At 36.8% G+C, this 19,744-nt stretch overlaps 1 protein-coding gene across 2 annotated transcripts in view; it reads right to left on the bottom strand.

The window, feature by feature from the left end:
- The window catches only part of PRTG (protogenin), a 144,257-nt gene that overhangs the window by 8,748 nt on the left and 115,765 nt on the right, over positions 1-19,744 (bottom strand). For both annotated transcript variants that reach the window (XM_043471895.1, XM_043471896.1), the window contains exons 12-19: positions 19,413-19,508; positions 18,565-18,751; positions 17,786-17,913; positions 12,584-12,754; positions 5,557-5,739; positions 4,029-4,149; positions 2,607-2,772; positions 376-480 (exon numbers count right to left, since the gene is read on the bottom strand). In XM_043471895.1, the coding sequence (XP_043327830.1) occupies positions 376-480; positions 2,607-2,772; positions 4,029-4,149; positions 5,557-5,739; positions 12,584-12,754; positions 17,786-17,913; positions 18,565-18,751; positions 19,413-19,508 (1,157 nt within the window). The remainder of the gene's footprint in view (positions 1-375; positions 481-2,606; positions 2,773-4,028; positions 4,150-5,556; positions 5,740-12,583; positions 12,755-17,785; positions 17,914-18,564; positions 18,752-19,412; positions 19,509-19,744) is intronic.

Genomic DNA, 19,744 nt, shown 5'->3' with positions numbered 1-19,744 from the left:
TGTGGGTGAAAAGTTCATCATCACAAAGGAACTGTCAGTGGTTCTCCAAGCAGTGGGAACACATCAGAATTACCGAGGCAAGTGAGGTGTCAGAAGCCTTCTTCAGTGATTTTGATGCAGGCGCCTGCCTCATCCCTTTCTCCATTATACCCCAGCCCCCACTGAAAACCACAGCTCTGATTACAATTCCAACTGTCATGTCAATCATCAATCCCCATGGCTTTCCATAGAGTCATGCCCCAAATTAATAAAATCACATCCAGAAAGAATACCGAAGTTAAAAAAAAAAACCACTCATTTACATTTTCCTCTTCTTAAAATTATCATCTCACACACCATGAGTACTGAAAGAGTCTTCCCATTTAGGGGAGTTACCTGCTCAGCTTTTATCTTCTTAGAATCTTGGAAAAAGAGCCATTTTTTTTTTTTTTTTTTTTTAATTATAGGACCATAGCTATTAATTATCAGGTCAGTTCCTCCCTGTAGATATAAAAGAGGAAAATTTCAGTTTATTACAAGTACACAAAATTTTTAGATGTTAAAGGAAAAATATGATCACAGACATTATTATTTCTTCTTTTACACAGTGGCACACAACAAATATGGGGTATTTGTTAGTGATAAAAAAGATATAATAAGTTTATTCCTAAGAGAGATGCTGAAGTATTTGAAGTGAAGTGTAATAATCCCAAAATTTATTTTCAAATGACAGGCCAAACAAAAATATATAGCAAGATATACAGAACTATGAAAAGATACTGACAATTATTTGTGCATTTATTATTTTTCAAATTTTCCACATGACTGAAAAATTTAAGAAGGATTTAGGCAGATAGAAATGGACTCACAGGGCTTCCCTAGTGGTCTGGTGGCTAAGAATCTGCCTGCCAATGCAGGGGACACAGGTTTGATCCCTGGTCTGGGAAGATCCCACATGCTGCAGACCAACTACTGAGCCTATGCTCTAGAGCCTGCAAGCCACAACTCCTGAAGCCTGTGAGCCTTGAGCCTATGTTTTGCAACAAGAAAAGCTACCATAATGAGAAGCCCACACACCACACCAGAGAACAGCCCCTGCTTGCTACAACTAGAGGAAGCCCGCACACAGCAATGAAGACCCAGAGCAGTCAAAAATAATCAATTTTTTTTAAATGCTATAAAATTAAAAAAAAAAATGAATCTGCATACCCTCAACAAAATGACGACAGACAGGGGATCAACTCTTGGGCTAATAATCCAAGGGAAGTCAGAGACCTGACCTCTACACTGGCCTCTGCTTGACTCAGACCCCCAACTGTGCTCTGCCTCCTTCACTTTAGATTCTGTCTCTTTCCCATGTCTTCCTCCCCTTTTCACTTCTCCTCAGTCCTTTCTCATGTCTAGTTCCAAGTTAATGATAACAGAACAATAGTGTATTTTAGTAGTTTTGTGCTTATTTAAAAGTTTTAGGTTCTGATGTTCTAGATTAGTTTGAAATAAGTTAAACGGCTTACGTTTTTATCAGAAAATGAAAGCTAAATTAAGTTGTAACAAAATAGAAAACAGGAATAGCCAAAATCAATTCACTATTATTTACCCATTGTATGTATCATATATAGCACCGTGATAGCTAGATACATGTAAACTGCATTTGTTAAATTTAATTGTATAAAATTTAATATTGAAACTTCCCTGTTATATTTTTGATATTCTAAATTTTGGGGAAGGGTTGGATAAGAAGAATGTATAACAGGATTTGGCAAACTTTTTCCGTAAAAGGGCAGATAGTAAATGTCCTAGGTTTTGCAGAACACACACGGCCTCTGCTTCATTTTCTCTTCCTCCTTTTTTGTCAGCCCCAAACTATCCTTTAAAAATGTAGAAATTATACTTAGCTCAGGATGGGCATACAAAAACAGGCCACGGACTGGCTTGAGCTGGATTACAGTCTGCAGATACTTTATTTATAACATGCTGGTTATGAGAACTATTTAATAATGCACAATATCTATGCTGCAATGTGACTAAAAATAATTTGGTGTTCATAATGCTTATCACTGTACCACTACTACCCGCAGTGGAAAGGACATGAAATGACATCCTCCAATGACATTTCTTTACTGTATCCAACTTCCTAAGGCCATGAAGAGAAGGATCTTGAAACACCTATATAGATACTTCATATTTTTAAAAATGTAATTTATATCTGGAAGATTCTGATGCTCCATTTAGTCCTAAAATCAAATAAACTAAATTTAGAATGGATTAATGAAAAATGTTCCATCCAGTATATCCAAAACAATCCAAATTATAGTAAATATGGACTGATAACCTTGCAGTCCTTATTTATGACATCTCAGCTCCATATGATCCAAACTAACTGAATTTAGGCTACTTGCTCATTTTTTATTTATCTTTTTCATCTTTTATTCTTTTATCTACCCTATGTTCTTCTCCCCAAATATTGTATGCAAGAAAGAATCTGAATGAAATGGCTTCACATTTCATTATGTGGACTATGGACATAATACATTTAACATAAAATTTTTTGGTAAGATTTTACACATAAAGAGAAGATGAATGGTGGGAAGGATTATGCAGCACAACAGCCTGTCAGCTCAGAGTACCTTGGCATCTATGAAGCTATTTGGCATGATCATTGGCATCAAGGACTCTCCATTTTCTATGGCTCCCTCCAGGTTCTTCCCTACTTCATTTCCACTGGCTCGGGAGGCACTGATACGAGGTAACTGCTGAGTTCCATTCTGGGCTGTCTTGGAGGCAGTTGATTTCCTGAAATATTGCATGAAAAGGAATTCTTCTAAGTCCACAAAAAGAGAAAGGAAAATGTACCAAACTTGGTGAAATCTGGGACATTCACAACTTTGCAAACAATGGACTTCCTTAATGCTTGTTTATCAAATATCCTTAGGAATGATTAGATTTTAACTCCAACTCACTGACGCAAACTTTTAAAATGGAAGAAAGTTTCTTATTGTTTTTTGGCCCCAATGTCTGTTTATATAAAATTAATTTTTACAAATACTTAGTAAAAACCTTAATATTTATTTACAAAGTACTATTAATTATTTTTGCTTATTTATAATTTATGTAGAAATTATAAATTTTAAAATCTACATGTTCTCCTTCAGGTCTGCAGACTTTCACACTAACAGAACAACTAATGATGAAAAATTTATAGCAGCACTTTTGCAAGATCCAGGCATCACTAAAACAAAATACAGAAAGATTTCATTAAAAAGTTCTTGGGAAACAAGAAACTTGACCAGTAAAATGAAACACACTTGTGCATAGTGTGTTTATATGCACAAGTACCAAAAACATATAGAATAAATTCTGAAAAACCTCTAATAATAGACAGTCTAGTGATGGAGATTACCTAAAAATGATGTGTATTTGACTTCAGTTTTTTTTAATAGAGAACTTTTAAGAAAATAAATGAAGGCAAAAGTCAAAATATAAAAGTATAGAAACAGACAAATTCCCTGAATGCTGAGAATTTAGCTGAAGTCAAAATCACAGATAAAACTGCCCGACAAAGAGTTTATAGAGAACTAATCCCCAGCTATTACATTTCTTTTAATCCATGTCTGGAGAATCCCAACCATGTGTCCTGTGGTGGTGAGGGTAGAGCTCTCAAGTGACTCAGACATTTCAGGCTACTTAAATATGAAAATAGTCCAGGCAGTAAGGAATTCTCCAATCAGGAGATACATTAGATTAAGCATATCATTAAAAAAAAAAAAAAAGCCAAAGGATATATTTTGTGTTTCTCAAAATACCAAGGAAATGAAGAAACTAGGTCTTAATTTAAGAATATTTTGTTGGCACAGCAATTTTTTTCAAATGGTGAGAGAATAATCTTCCAAAGTAAGCACATCTCTATATAGCTGCAAGAACTCAAGTAATAAAACATTCATTTTTAAGTGGGAAAATCCCAGTTCCTCTAACAGGCACTTGATTTTGTTTCTGTGGTTACTATAATTTAAATGTTAATCACCTCAACATCTCTAGCAATGGAAACACACCTGGCTTTACTTCGGTATATCAAGATGAGACCACAGATGAGGATGCAGGTCAAGGCTATGCCAACACCTACAGCAATGCCAGTCATTGATTTTTGGTCCAGATGGTAGTATCCTGAATAAACTAGAAGGGGAAGTGCATGTATCAGAATCAATCAAAAAAATAAATGACCCCATATATCATAATTCTTAGATATTAGCTTTTCAATAATTTGTCTTCCTCTCATAGGAAAACTTTTGACAGTATCCGTGTCTAAGCAAAAAAGATGTATTACTCTTTTATCAGGGAACTTAAAATTGGCTTATCTTCTCATATTGAAGATTCTAAATATGAGTTCTAGATATTATATCAAACACGAACATCAGTTCAAAATTTATAATGCTAAAAAGCACAAGGCAAAGATGTTCATTGATGGGTCAAAGATACCTTTCATATCATATTACCTTAAAAGCAGATCTGTATATTGAAGATAAGTTTTCATTATGTATTTTCATATAGTAGTGCTTCTCAAACTTTAATGTGCATAACAGTCACTAAAGGATATGTTAAAATGCAGATTCTGATTCACGAGGTCTGGGGTAAAGCCCATAGGCAATTCTGCATATCTGACAAGTTCCTGGGAGACAGTCAGGCTGCTGGTCCCTAGACACTTTGACTAGCAAGGTATCTGAGAAGCACATATGAGCTTTGCCCTCAGCTTTCCCTGATGATAGGGCAGCTACTATGGCTACCTCCTTCCTGAGCTTAAATTTGACTGCCCTGCCTTTCTCTGTCTCTCTCTCTCCTCCCCAGTGTTCCCCTCAAGACATACACAGTACTGAATAGCTATCCTCAGAAGAACTAAGTGCCCTTAATCCTGCCCAGTTCAGCTGGCATTTCCTCCATTATAGCTGTCCCTGCCACACCCCGCATCACCACACAGGCACACCTCCCCAGGGAGGAGGAAAAGGAAGCATCTAGTCCTCTGTCACAGGGGGCCCCAGTTTCCTTCAAAACAGAAGGATGATGTCCTGACTGGAGTGACAATGGCTCTTTAAAGATATTTTTTCCAACTGTTTTCTGGAGAGAAACAACTTTCTCTCTGGAAAGGTTGTTTGTTGTTGGTTTGTGTGTGTGTGTATGTGTGTGTGTTGAAAACTCTTAATGAAAACCATGCTCTCCTTAGCTTGGACACCACAACCACCACTGCTGTTTATTTCCATGGACCTCCCTGGACGCCTACTCCCATCAGTTCACAGGTGGTATGGTTCATCTGTCTTGGTGGGTGCACAGCTGGAAGGAGAAGTTACTGGGACACAGTGATCTGCAAACTGAGGGAAATTCTGAGGTAAGTGTGTCTCCATGTAGGAGTGCAGACAGAGCCATGCAGCTTCACAGCATGTGAACCTCACAAGCAACAATTCAAGGAGCTGAGTGTGGGTTTAGGGACATGGCCAAGGTAAGAGCAGAAATAAAGCACAGGGGAGCTGGAAAAAAACACTGGTATTTTCTTTCCTTTAGGAAAATCAGTGATTACGGCAGCATACAGACCTTTGGCATCAGCAGAATCTAAACGCTTGGGCCTCTGATTTGACTCAGGAGTTTCCTTTGGAAGAACTGCCAGCTCCACAGAATTTGAAAAGGGTCCTTCTCCTACCTCATTGGATGCAGATATCTTGACAATGTATATATTTCCTGCCACCAGGTTTTCCAGCAGAGCCATGGTTATTGCTCCTATAAATACATCAATTACAAATTAAATAAACTTTATCTTTTATTCATTCTTTCACATATTCATGATCCTTTATTTTTAAAGTATTTTTCTGATTATAAAAGCACCACATTTATTGTAGAACACCTGTAAAATAAAAATACATATAAATAACAATCTCCCATTATTAACATTTTGGTGTATTTGTGTGCGTGTATATGTGTACCATACACATGTGAGTACTTATCTACTACACGTATTTTTATATCCTAGAGTTTTCATTTAACACGGTGCCCATATATAATCCTTCTCTGTAATTTTAAAAGTAGCTTGTAAAAGCAGCATATATTTTTGTTTGTAATTTTAAGAGCAGCTTGTAAAAGCAGCACTTTTACTGAAAAATATAAATAAACATATATATATATATAAAATGTTTTACTCTCTATATAGGTATGGATACAAACAGAATTGAAAACATTTTATTATGGAATATTTCAAACACAGGTAAAGAGAAAATGACACAAAAAACTCAGATTCCACAATTATAATTAGATTTTAAAAATCCAATGTGAGGGACTTCCCTGGTGGTCCAGCGGTTAAGAATCTGCCTTGCAATGGAGGGGATGTGGGTCTCATCTCTGGTTGGGGAACTAAGATCCCCACATGCCACGGAGCAACTGAGCCACCACAACTGCTGAAGCCTGTCGCTCTGGAGCCTGAGTTTCATAACTAGAGAGTCCAAGCAGTGCAATGGAAGATGCTGCATGATGCCACAAAGATCCTGCATGCTGCAACTAACACTCGGCACAGCCAAAAAAATAAACATCCACTTAAAAAAAAATTCAATGTGAGACTTTGCGTTTATTTATTTATTTTTTTTGCCACACCTGTGGCTTGCTGAATCTAATTCCACGACTATTGATTGATCCGGGGCCACGGCAGTGGAAGCACTGAGCCCTAACCACTGGACTGCCAGGGAAATGGATGAGAGCTGCCTTTTTGTTTCCTTTACGAAATGTTTAAACCACTTACAGCAACTGTGATAGATGATTCTGTTCTTATTTCTTAAATTAGAAACACAACTATTTCTGAAAGTATGAACATGCTTTTCATCTTCCTCATCATTTTCTCAGATTTCCTGAATATAAACAGGTCAGAAAATGCCAAAGCTATGTAGGAACCTCAGAGGGTTGAAGATCTAGATTAACTAGATTTACCACAGATTAACTATCAAAATTACCACTAGCAACATGGCTAGCATCTACTTTTCTCCAGAAGTAGTCATCATTTGAATTTATATATAATATTTGGTATTAAAGGGTATCTTCTCTGATGGCATGACTGCCAAGAAGGATTCCTCTCTGGGCACTCCTATTTCTTGAGGGGTCTTTCTGCTCTTGTCCTGCCATGGCATTTAAGTATTTTCTTACAGAGGGGCTCTCACCTTAGGAACTAGCCCTAATGTTAAGAAAGCAGCCAGGAAGCTACTCCTGCACTGCACTGGTGGGTGGATATTCACAGGGAAACCTAGCTTCCTTATGGTGCTTTCTTCTCATTTTTTGTGACGCAGGGCACCCTCACAATAGTTTCAGAGAGCTTACAACTGCTGGTAGTCCTCACTCACCACCAGCTCAGAGCTGGCTCCTCTAGTGCACTTGCTTCGGTAGTATATTTCATTATGCAAGTGAAATGCGGGTGATCTTAGAGCTGAGGTCATGATTCAGAGGCTGCCTCTGCAGGTCACATGGAGGGAGGCAGCTGTACCGAGGTGGTTTGTTTTCCTGTGCTCTGGTTTCAACTTGGCCTGAAGAGACTGTGAGCTACTTGAGCATACAACTGGTGAATAAACAAACCAACCTCTATTTAGAATCAGGAAGAGTCTTTCCACTGTTATGTATTCTTAGGCAGGTGAATTAAAAAGCAACAATGTTTGGGACATGTTACAATTAGCTAGAAGGAAGAAAATTTCAATTTCTTCACAAATAGACATATAAATAAATTGCTTCCAATTTATCATATCATACATTTAATTTTAGAGAGTGTTTGGCAAAACCAATCACTACCTGAAACTAAAATTCACTTAATTTAAACATTGCAAGCAGATGAGCTGTGTATGTGGGTATGTGTGTGTACGTATGTGTGTACACATGTTCCCCTTTCTTCCACAGAAAGTCTTCCTTATGAGCACAGTCAAAACCAAGTACTAAAGTAATCTGACTGTCCCTGTATTCTTTCAGCAAACAGTCTCTATTCTGGTTGGCATGATTATTTCAATCTCTAGCCTTTTATATGCATCTGAATCTTTAACTTGACTAGGAGCTTCACAAACCAGACAGTGTAACAGGCTCAGCATTGGATCAATGTTGATCAAATCCTGGCATATTACCAACTAAGTAATTTGCAACTTGGGACATGTCACTGAACTATACTTTCCTCATGGGGGCAATAATTCCCACCTCATATAATTACTATAAGGATTAAATAAACTACCACAGACAAGTGTCTGACACAAGTGTATATGATCAATGAAAGTAAGTCTTTTTCCTCACCTCTGATATTCCCTCTTTCCTTTCTGGAAGATAGAAATTTTTTTTCACATATCCACAGCTGCAGGTGGCTAACATGATGCTTTGTACACAGTAGTTCTCAGTAAATACCAATTGAACTTATATTAGAATATCAGCCATTTGTTATTAAAGGAATGTTCATTTAAAATATAAAAGCAAAGGGTAAGATTTTGTGGATGAAGAAAAGCCCCAGAATGCAATCTCATACCTTTCTCTCTTCTGTCAACACTAAGTGATTTTGTTAAATTCCAGAGTCTTAACATTATCTCCATACTGATGACTTCTAAGTTATATCCCTAGTCCATACCTCTCCTATGAATTTAACCCTCCCTGCTTACCCAACCTCTCTTACATCTAACAGGCATCTCCAATGTACTGTGTTCAAAACTAAACTTGTGATTTCCTCCATCAATTTTGTGTCTTTTTTTTTTTTTCTTACACACCACATCAACCTGTGGCAAATTGAGGAGACCATTCTTTCAAATTATGTTCTAATAGCTTCTTACTACCTTTCTTCTTATTATCACTGTGAACTTGCCTGACAATGCAGGAGACATAAAAGACGTGGGTTTGATCCTCGGGTTGGGAAGATCCCCTGGAAGCAGCCATGGAAACCTACTCCAGTGTTCTTGCCTGGAGAATCCCACGGAGAGAGGAGCCTGGCGGGCTACAGTCCATAGGGTTGCAAAGAGTCAGATACGACTGAAGCAACTTGGCACGCAAACCCCCACTAACTCTCACACGGACACCTGAGTATTAAATGGTCTCCCAATTTCTACTCTTACCTCTCTAGAGTCAATTTTTCAGGTGGGCTGTTAGGAGGCTGACAAAGAAATCCTTTCAAAATGTCAATCATATCAATGTCTTCCATCCCTCTTAGAAAAAGTCTATGGTCCACAAAGTCTGGCCTACAAGATCTCTTGGCTACCTCCCCATCTCATTTCCCACTTCCTATGCTTCCCTTCACTCTAGCCTCCCTGGCCTCCTTGTTGTTCCTCTAAAATGTCAAGCACACTTCTATCTCAGGGTCTCTGCACTTCCCCCAGATAACCATATGGCTCTGCTCAGATGCCATTTCTTTCAAAAGAACTTAGTTCACCAACTCCATCACTTTGTTCTTTCCCTTACTGTAGCTTTCTTCATAGCACTTATGACACTACCTGAACATATCTGTTTGTTATCTGACATGTAAGCTCTAATGAGAAAGGGACATTGTTCTGTTCATTGTGGTACTGCCAGTGCCTAGAAGCGAGCCTGACACATAGCAATCCCTCAATATTTAACAAATCAATAGGTTCTTACTATCAGTAGTCCTATTTATTCAGTAAATATTAAGTTAGATGAACTCCTTTACTGAAGGAAAGGAATTCTTCTTAATAGGAAATAGTGCATAATGTTTCTCAAACTTACTTAGTTATGGAACTTTGTTTTTGGAAGCAAGGTATCTTTAACATCTTGGGAAACTAATCTGTGAAAAAACTGCTGTAGTAGATAGTAGAGAATGATTTCTTACAGTGCCTTGTAGATTTTAAAATAATTGAGTACTTTGCGCTAATCTACCGCATATCAGGAAGGTAAAGGCTATCATTTCTGACCTACTTTAAATTACACACAAGCATACTTTCACACTGCATTTTTTTCTAAACCATTTTACCATGTCCCATTTTAGCCACAAATATATGGTCACCAGAAACATTTTTAAAATGTTTGACTAATGAAAAAAAACTTGTTCTACTTGGTAATAAATATGTGAATTACACATAAATGTGTAAAAACATATGTGTAAGATGATTAACAGGTATATATGAAAGAGATACAAATATTCTTCCCTTTTCTCCCCATATTTTTCTACACCATTACCTTTTCCCAAAGTTGCCATAATTAGGTACTACAGACTACTTTACTTTCTTTTTCTGTAAATGCCATGTTATATTGTTTGCTTTTTGTTTAGAAGTGGGTAACTCAAACTCTTTGTATTTTTCGCTCTGAAAAAAAAAACTCAATTACATTTTACTTATATTGTTTTTTTGTTCACTACAAATTACTAGCATTAGCTATGTAAAAGGTTCCCCACATTTAACAAAAAAGTTTTTCACTGATAATGTTTCTTAAAATTATAGAAGCAGTATAATGGCAAAAATGGATTCTCTCCTCTCCATGCACTATTTTATAGTTAGAAGAAGTAAAAACCTCCAATTACAATCCATTGATGGTTATTGGGCCATCAGTGAGGCAAAAAATACTGCTTTCTGAGCCTTGTCTGAAACTGACAAATGAATGCAATAAAAAGTACCAAAACAAAAAAAACAAAAAAAAAAAGAAAAAAAAGTACCAAAACAAAATACTGTTTCTTTTCAGGTAGGTACACACGAAAAGGTAAAGGAAGTATGTGCTCATGAGATTAAAATTATTCTATTAGTACTTACAAATAACACTCATTACATCAAGTTAGTCACTTGGACAAATGTGTCAAGAGATCATTTTGGAATTAATTTATGAAACCTGAATTATGTATTTTAAGACTATGGTAGCCAGCTGTAGGATGAAGAGTCCGGCACAAATTATACCTCTATCTCTCCATACCTGTGGGCAGTCTCTACCCACACTAAGCTAAGTATGGGCTTGCCTGACAGTGGGATGTTAGCAAATGTGAATTAGACAGAGGTCTGATTCTTTGTATGTGGAGCGTCCTACTCCCTCTCTCCCTGATTTTGGAAATCTCTTCATGTTTTTTATGCTACCCGCACTCTGTTGAAACTCTGAGATGGTTAGAGCCTCATGAGTGACCTCAGGAGAGACCAACACAAGAACTGCCCAGCTGATCCCAGTTTAAACTGCAGACTCCCAGAGTATGAGAAAATAAAATGGCTCAATTTTAGAGTGGTGTGCTATTTAGCAACAGATAATGAATAAAATACAAAACTATATTGTTAGCAGGTACTTATTACTTTCCAGGCTGTTCAGTAACTAGGAAATCATTACTTATTGGGGCACGTGCTTAGTCAAAACTATGAATATACAACTACTAGCTACAGTTACCATTTATATATCTTATAGTTACAAAAAGTGTTATATATTAATTAATCTACATAAGTGATATTAAAGTATATTCTCTTAATTGGGTGACTATTCCCCTTAAAAGGTAAAATGTATGTGGAAATACTTAGCACTGTAAAGTGTTAGATTGCCAACAAGTTTCCTTCTCAAAACCCTTCTTAAGCTTTTAATTGCTTGGAAAACTTCTTTTCCTAGCATGCATGTCTGAATTAAGAAAGTATCAAAATCAACTATGAGTGAGTGAAAGTTGCTCAGTCGTGTCAGACTGTTTGCAACTCCATGGATACACAGTCCGTGGGATTCTCCAGGCCAGAATACTGGAGTGGGTAGCTGTTCCCTGATCCAAGGGATCTTCCCAACTCAGAGATCGAATCCAAGTCTCCCACATTGCAGGCAGATTCTTTACCAGCTGAGCTATATTTTAATTTAAAAAATTTTAAGTATCAAAATAATAAAATTATAATATTTATGTGATGACCCATCTAAAAACCATATATGGAACTTGTCCAAATGAAAAATTCAAAAAGGACATACTATAACAGCATGAAATAAGAATACTGAGTTCTAGAATTCATTTTTTTCTCAGGCAAAATACAGTTGGTATTAAAAAATTTAAATTCAATGTTCCTAAACCTTAATCAACTTTTCCCTGTACTTAAGTAGACACTGTCTGATATTCATATGGGTCAATTTATTTGCATGTGCACCATTTTAGTAGTTGTACAAAGGTCTACTCCATTAAACCAGGTCTTCTACCATTGTTTGCTACTCTAGTGTAAGACACACAACCACACGAAATACAGTAGTTATCTGTAACAATTCTTTCTTTCTTACCTTCTCTCTCCCTCTATAGCTACCAAGTCCTGTTAATTTTATCTCCTTGGTGTCTTCCAACCTCCCTTTCCTTTCCATCTCAATCCTCACCACCTAATCCAGGCTTCTCTCTTTCCTGGGCCACAACAATCATTTTCTAGTCTGCTTGTATTACTCTTACCCCTACTTCTCCTCTACCAAACCTCTTCTATTCACAAAACTCAGTGTGAGCTTTCTGAAGCATGAATTGTTCATGCTTAAAGTATGTCAATGGCTTCCCAATGTCCCCAGAATAAAACCAAAATCCTTAGTCATTTGCTACTGCATAAATATAAATTCAAAATGAACTCGAGATCCCTCTTTCCCTTTGTTTCCTTATCATTAATAGTCTTACTTCTCATGCCCTTTGGTAAATTCTGGTCATACTTACCTTCTCGATGGAGGACCTGCCACTCCCCTGCAATCCAGGCCTTCCTGGATGCGTACAAAATAGTATAGCGTGTCACAACTGTCTCTGGCCCATCAGGAGGTCTCCATGAAACCAGAGCAGTGTCGTCCTCTATCAACGTCACTTTCACTCCAACTGGTGGGCCTGCTGGTGCTGTGTGCACATGCAGAAAATATTGTATTATTAGGAGAGAATGGTCACTAAGTTACTCAAATACCTGGATAGGTACAGATGAGAGTTAGAAACACTACCAGCTGCTATAAAAACATCTCAAAATCACAGCTTGCACAGACCATTAGTGATACATCAAAATATGATGTTTCTCTTCTTTACCACAAGGCTAATTTTATTTTTATTTTGTTTAAGGCATTAAAAAGAATATAAAGGAGGTGGTAGATTTCTAGATGAGGAACTGCTGAGTCAAAAGTTGTCAGCATTTTTAGGGCTATTCATACTGTTTTGCCACACTGGCAACTAGAAAGGTTTACAGTTCTACCAGTGTACCACATTACTTACCCTTTTAGGTACTGAATCTAAACTACACTTACTACTAAAATGCATATACTGTATACTTAACCTGATCTAGGAAGCCACTCAAGAAAATACTTCTGAGACTGAAATATTCAGTTATTCTCCAAATGCTGTGAATCAGTGAGTTTATAGAACAGACTTTAGACTAACACTTTATATCTACAAAAGGTAGGGAAGTCTTGGGATTTCAGCTGATCCCTTGTTCACTATGAGATAAAGGTGTAAAGAGCTGGATTTGAGCACCATGTCACATATGGAATATTGTCAAAACCATAGCAAAACAGTCCAATGCTCACTTAAATAAATATCCGTTGTTTTCTCTCAACATCATTAAAAAAAGAGCTGCACTGGTTCTTGGAGATCATCTGCACATTCACCCTCATTCTAGAGAAAAGGAAGAGCACAGAGAGATACACCATGTTCTTCGATTGGAAGAATCAATATTGTGAAAATGATAATAGTGCCCAAAGCAATCTACAGATTCAACATAATCCCTATTAAATTACCAATGGCATTTTTCAAAGAATTAGAACAAAAATTTACACAATTTGTATGGAAACAAAAGATTCCAAACAGCCAAAGCAATCTTGAGAAAGAAAAATAGAACTGGAGGAATCAGGCTCCCTGACTTCAGACTATACTACAAAGGTACAGTAATCAAGACAGTATGGTACTGGCACAAAGATCTGTGGAACAGGATAGAAAACCTGGAAATAAATCCATGCTCCAATGGTCAATTAATTTATGACAAAGGAGGCAAGACAACAAATTCTTGAAAAGATAGTCTCTTCAATGAATGGTGCTGGGAAAACTGGACTACATGTAAAAAATGAAATTAGACAATTCTTTAATGCCATACACAAAAATACGCTCAAAATTAATTAAAGACAGAAATGTGAGACCAGACACTGTAAAACTCTTAGAGGAAAACATAGGCAGAACAGTCTCTGACATAAATCACAGCAGTATGTTTTTCAATCTGTCTCCCAGAATAATGGAAATAAATACAAAAATAAACAAATGGGACCTATTTAAACTCAAAAGTTTTTGCATAGCAAAGGAAACAATAAGTAAACCAAAACACAGCCCACAGACTGGGAGAAAATATTTGCAAATAATGTGACTGACAGGGATTAGTTTCCAAAGTTTATAAACAGCTCATGATGCTTAACATCATCAAAACAAACAACCCAATTAACGAATAGGCAGAAGACTTAAACATCTCTCCAAAGAAGACATACAGGTAGCCAAGAGGCACATGAAAAGACGTTCAACAGTGTTAATTATTAGAGAAATGCAAATCAAAACTACAATGAGATATCATCTCACACCAGTCAGAATGGCTATTATCAAAAAATCCACAGATGATAAATGCCAGAGAGAATATGGAGAGAAGGGAACATTTCTACACTGTTGTTGGGAATGTAAGTTGGTACAGCCACTATGTAGAACAGTATGGAGGTTCCTTAAAAAACTGAAAACAGAGCTATACCATATGACCCTGCAATCCCACTCCTGGGGATATACCCATAGGAAAACATGATCTGAAAGGATACATGCACTCCAATGTTTACTGTAGTACTGTTTACAATAGTCGAGACATGGAAGCAACCTAAACGTGCACTGACAGAGGAAAGGATAAAGAAGACTTGGTACATGTATACAATAGAATGTTACTCAGCCATTAAAAAGAATGAAATAAGGGCATTTGCAGCAACATGGATGGACCTAGAGAGTGTCATACAGAGTGAAGTCAGTCAGACAGAGAAAGAGAAATATCCTATGACATCCCTTACATGTGAAATCTAAAAAGAAATGATACAAATGAACTTACTTATAGAACAGAAAGAGATTCACAGGCTTAGAGAATGAACTTGTGGTTGCTGGGGGGGAAGGATGGGAGAATTAGGATATGAAAATTAGGGCGTTTGGGTTATTTACACTGCTATAGTTAAAATGGATAACCAACAAGGACTTACTGTATAGCACATGGAACTCTGTTCAATGTTATGCGGCAGCCTAGATGGGAGGGGAGTTTGGAGGGGAATGTATATATGTATGTGTGTGTTTGAATCCCTTTGCTGTTCACCTGAAACTATCACAACATTGTTTGCTAATCAGCTATACCCCAATACAAACCAAAAAGTTAAAATTTAAAAAAAAGAGTATGCTACTGGCACAAAAATAGAAATAGAGATCAATGGAACAGGATAGAAAGTTGAGAGATAAACCCATGCTCCTAGGTAACCATAGGGTTTAATCTCTCAACTTTCTATCCTTTTCCTTGACAAAGGAGGCAAGTATATACAGTGGAGAAAAGGCAGTCTCTTAAATAAGTGGTGCTGGGAAAACTGAACAGGTACATATAAAAGAACGAAATTAGAACACTCCCTAACACCATACACAAAAATAAATTCAAAATGGATTAAAGACCTAAATATATGTCCAGACACTATAAAACTCTTAGAAGAAAATGTAGGGACTTCCCTGGTGGTTCAGTGACTAAGACTCTATTCTCCCAATGCAGGGGGCCTGAGTTTGATCCCAGGTGGGGTAAACTGGATCCCACATGCCACAACTAATAAGACCCCAGCACAGCCAAATAAATAAAAATAATATTAAGAAAACATAGGCAGAAAACTGACATAAATCACAGAAAGATCTCTTTTGACCTGCTTCTTAGAGTAACAAGAATAAAAACAAAAATAAACAAATGGGACCTAATTAAAAAAAGCTTTTCCACAAAAAAAGGAAATCGTAAGATGAAAAGACAACTCAGATTGAGAGAAAATATTTTCTAATGAAGGAACTGACAAGAGATTAATCTCCAAAATATATAAACAGCTCTTGCAACTCAATATCAAAACAGACAACCCAATCAAAAAATGAGCAAAGACCTAAACAGACATTTCTCCAAAGAAGATATACAGATGGCCAACAAACACATGAAAAGATGCTCAACATTACTGATTGTTAGAGAAATGCAAGTCAAAACTACAATGAGATATCACTTTATACCAGTCAGAATGGCCATGATCAAAAAATCTACAAACAATAAATGCTGGAGAGGGTATGGAGAAAAGGTAACCCTCTTACACTGTAAATGTAAACGATACAGCAACTATGGAGAACAGTATGGAGGTTCCTTAAAAAAACTAAAAACAGAACTACCATATAACCCAGTAATCTCACTCTTGGGCTTATACGCAGAGAAAATCATAATTCAAAAAAATACATGCACCCCAATGTTCACTGTAACACTACTTACATAGCCAGGACATGGAAGCAATCTAAATGTCCATTGACAGAAGAATAGTACATATATACAATGTGGTACATATATACAATGGAATGTTACTCAGAGATAAAGAGGAATTAAATTGTGCCATTTGCAGAGATGTGGATGGACCTAAAGACTCATACAGTGTGAAGTAAATCAGAAAAACAAATATCATATAACATTGCTTATATGTGAAATCTAGAAAAAGAAAACAGATAAACTTGTTTGCAAAGCAGAAATAAAGACAAAGATGTAGAGAACAAATGTATGGATAATAACAAGCAGTAAGAGGGGGTAGGATGAATTGGGAGACTGGGACTGACATATATGTGCTAACTATGTATCAAATAGATAATTAATAAGATTCTACTGTGTAGCACAGGGAACTCTACTCAATGCCCTGTGGCGACCTAAACAGGAAGGAAATCCAAAGAAGAGGGGATGTATGTGTATGTAGAGCTGATTCATTTTGCTGTACAATAGGAACTAACACAACATTGTAAAGCAACTATATTCCAATAAAAGTTAACTTTTTTTTTAAAAAAGGAAATGCTGGGACTTCCTTGGTGGTCCAGTGGTTAAGAATCCACTTTGCAATGCAGGAGATGTGGGTTAGATTCCTGATCAGGGAACTAAGATCTCACATGTCGCAGAGCAACTAAGCCCATATGCCCAAACTAAAGAGCCTGCGAGTTCTGGCGCCCACACCACAACTAGAGAGCCCATGCACTGCAGCGAAAGAGCCTGCATGCTTCAACTGAGACTCAATGCAGCCAAATAAATAAATACTAATTAAAAAAAATTTTTTTTTCCAGAAAAAGGAAATGCAGGTTTAGAGACATGAAATATTTTAACAAGTGCTATAGGTAAGCTACAGAATTGGTGCTCAATCAGGTATCATGTATACTGTACTATGCACAGCATCAAGCTACTGCTCACATTAGGTTCTAATGTGGCCTCCTAATATCATTAAATTGAAGAAGGAAATGGCAACCCACTTCAGTATTCTTGCCTGGGAAATCCCATGGACAGAAGAGCCTGGCAGGCTACAGTCCATGGGTTCACAAGAGTTGGACATGACTTAGCAACTAAACAACAACATCATTACATACATTATTTACTTACTTCCATTTTAAATTGCCTGGGTGCAGCCTTGTACAGTATACTTGTTCTTAGAAAATGCACAACCCCCTAAAACGACCCTAAATTTAAGTCCACTTGCTTGTGCAACACATTGAGAGGAAAAAATGTTTTTACTATAATAAAGGAAAAGAAACTACCAACACAAATATATACAGGTAGACTTCTTCAAAGTGAGACACATACACACATCAAATATGTAGGTAAAACCCACAAGGACTTGCTTTCTTTACCTTCCGGAAGTGTAGAGTGGTAGACAACAGGGCTCCAGGGACTGGAAAGTTGATCCACATGCAGTCGAACAGCAAATTCATATTTGGTGTTTGGTTCTAGACCTTGAACCAGCATGTGAGTTTCTGATCTATAATAAGTAGTAATAAAATTGTTAGTGCATTGTTTCTAAAAGATTGTATTTCCAATCAATATAGGTTATTATTATTATTTATTACCTCTTTATTTTCTTTAAAAAAAATTTAGGAATCTAATTTGACTATTAAAATGCTATATTTGATATTATAGAAATAAGCCTAAAAGCAGCCTCTCCAAGAGGAAACTAGGAAATTAAGAGTATAAATATGTCCCAAATCAAAGGGATTTCCTCTGAAATACTGGAAGTCAAATCATTCCTTTAAAGCATTTTATGGGCTTCTAACTATAACCTAGCAAACAGAATAACTAGGTTTATTTTTCGGTATAATCTGAAAGTTGTCTTGTTTCTTTCTTTAAAAATGCTAAGTTTAGCTGATTGAAGGTCATTAATATTGATAGTTTCTTGCCTAATCTTACTGTGTGAGTCTAGGGGAAAAAAAATCATTTCTGAAAATTCAATTTCAAAAAATGTGGTTCTCAGAATTGAATATGTAAAAATGCAAAATCTCCCACCACTGTATACAGAAAATAGGTCCTGAGACAAATGCTTACAGCTGAAGCTCAAGCTGGCTCAAGATGGTAAAGAAGGAAGTGTGAGTGGGGAGGAGAGCAAAGAAAACAACCATTAATAGAAGTTACATACGTTTGAAGGTACAGAACCAAAGAAGCATTCTGCAGGCCAACAGGGTTACAGCGGATGGTGTAGTTAATCATCTGTGCAGTGGTGAATGCAGGCCTCCTCCAATGCAGAAAGATGGAAGATGAGGTGTTAGCCTTTGCATAGAGATGGTGGGGTGGTGGTGGAGGAGGAACCATGCGATCACGAACAGCTATTGGAAGAGACAATGTTACTTTGCCACATGGCGTAATATTTAATACAGAAAGTCGTAAAATGGTGAAATCATAACACCCCACCCTTTAGGTCTTTATTCCATCACAGAGGTTCACAGTGGTCCAGAGATACATCGTTCAAACCTGAGCGACTCTTCCATGAGTTAGATAAAGAATCAAACATTATCAATACGTAAAACACAAAATAGAAGCTCAGAGGAGTCAAGCTACCAGCCAAAGATATTCAGAAAGCCAGCAGTAGACTTAAAAACTAGACTGACATCCTCTTTAGTAGCAATAAAACCAAACAGCTTTCAGTAGCAATAAAACTGAACAGCAACTGGAAGGAAACAATTAGCCTCAAGGTTAAAGGAGATAAAAGAAAATATATGTAGGTATTCAGGGTTATTTTCCCAGTTTAATTTCTAATGATCTCTTGCATGCAAAACTAAAACAGGTTCTTATGATTAAACAAGTCTCAAATATTTACTGAGTATGTACTTGGTACAAAATACTATGTTGAGTATCCTGGAAGATACAAAAGTAATAAAACCATCAAGGTATCCAAGTAGTAAAGAGACTTAAATTCAAAGAAAGAAGAGGAGAAAAAAAGAGTATGAGTCTTGCACAGTGAAACAAGATACCATAGCTCTTACTTACACACGCATCCTGGTGTACTAACTGTCTGATCTGCCTGGTAGCCATCTTCCATGTTGTTGTAAGCCAGCAGTCTCACATGATACTTTCTTCTCGGGTCTATGAAGAAACCAACAGGTAATAAATAGGTCCAGCTTTCTAGATGGGAACAAGGGTTCTATAGATTTTCTAGATTTTGGTTTTAAAATCTTCTGAATGTGTAAAAGCTCTAAGTGAAATAAAAATTTTCTCTCTCCTTGTCCTACACAATGACTCAGCAATTCACCTTTGCTATTGTGACTAGACCGTCACAATAATACCAACTAACAAAATTTTACTTTATTTAACCTTACTTC

This window comes from Cervus canadensis, chromosome 6 (genome assembly GCF_019320065.1).
Source record: "Cervus canadensis isolate Bull #8, Minnesota chromosome 6, ASM1932006v1, whole genome shotgun sequence".
Classification (NCBI taxonomy): Eukaryota; Metazoa; Chordata; class Mammalia; order Artiodactyla; family Cervidae; genus Cervus; species Cervus canadensis.
This window is presented reverse-complemented; position numbering and strand designations above follow the sequence as displayed.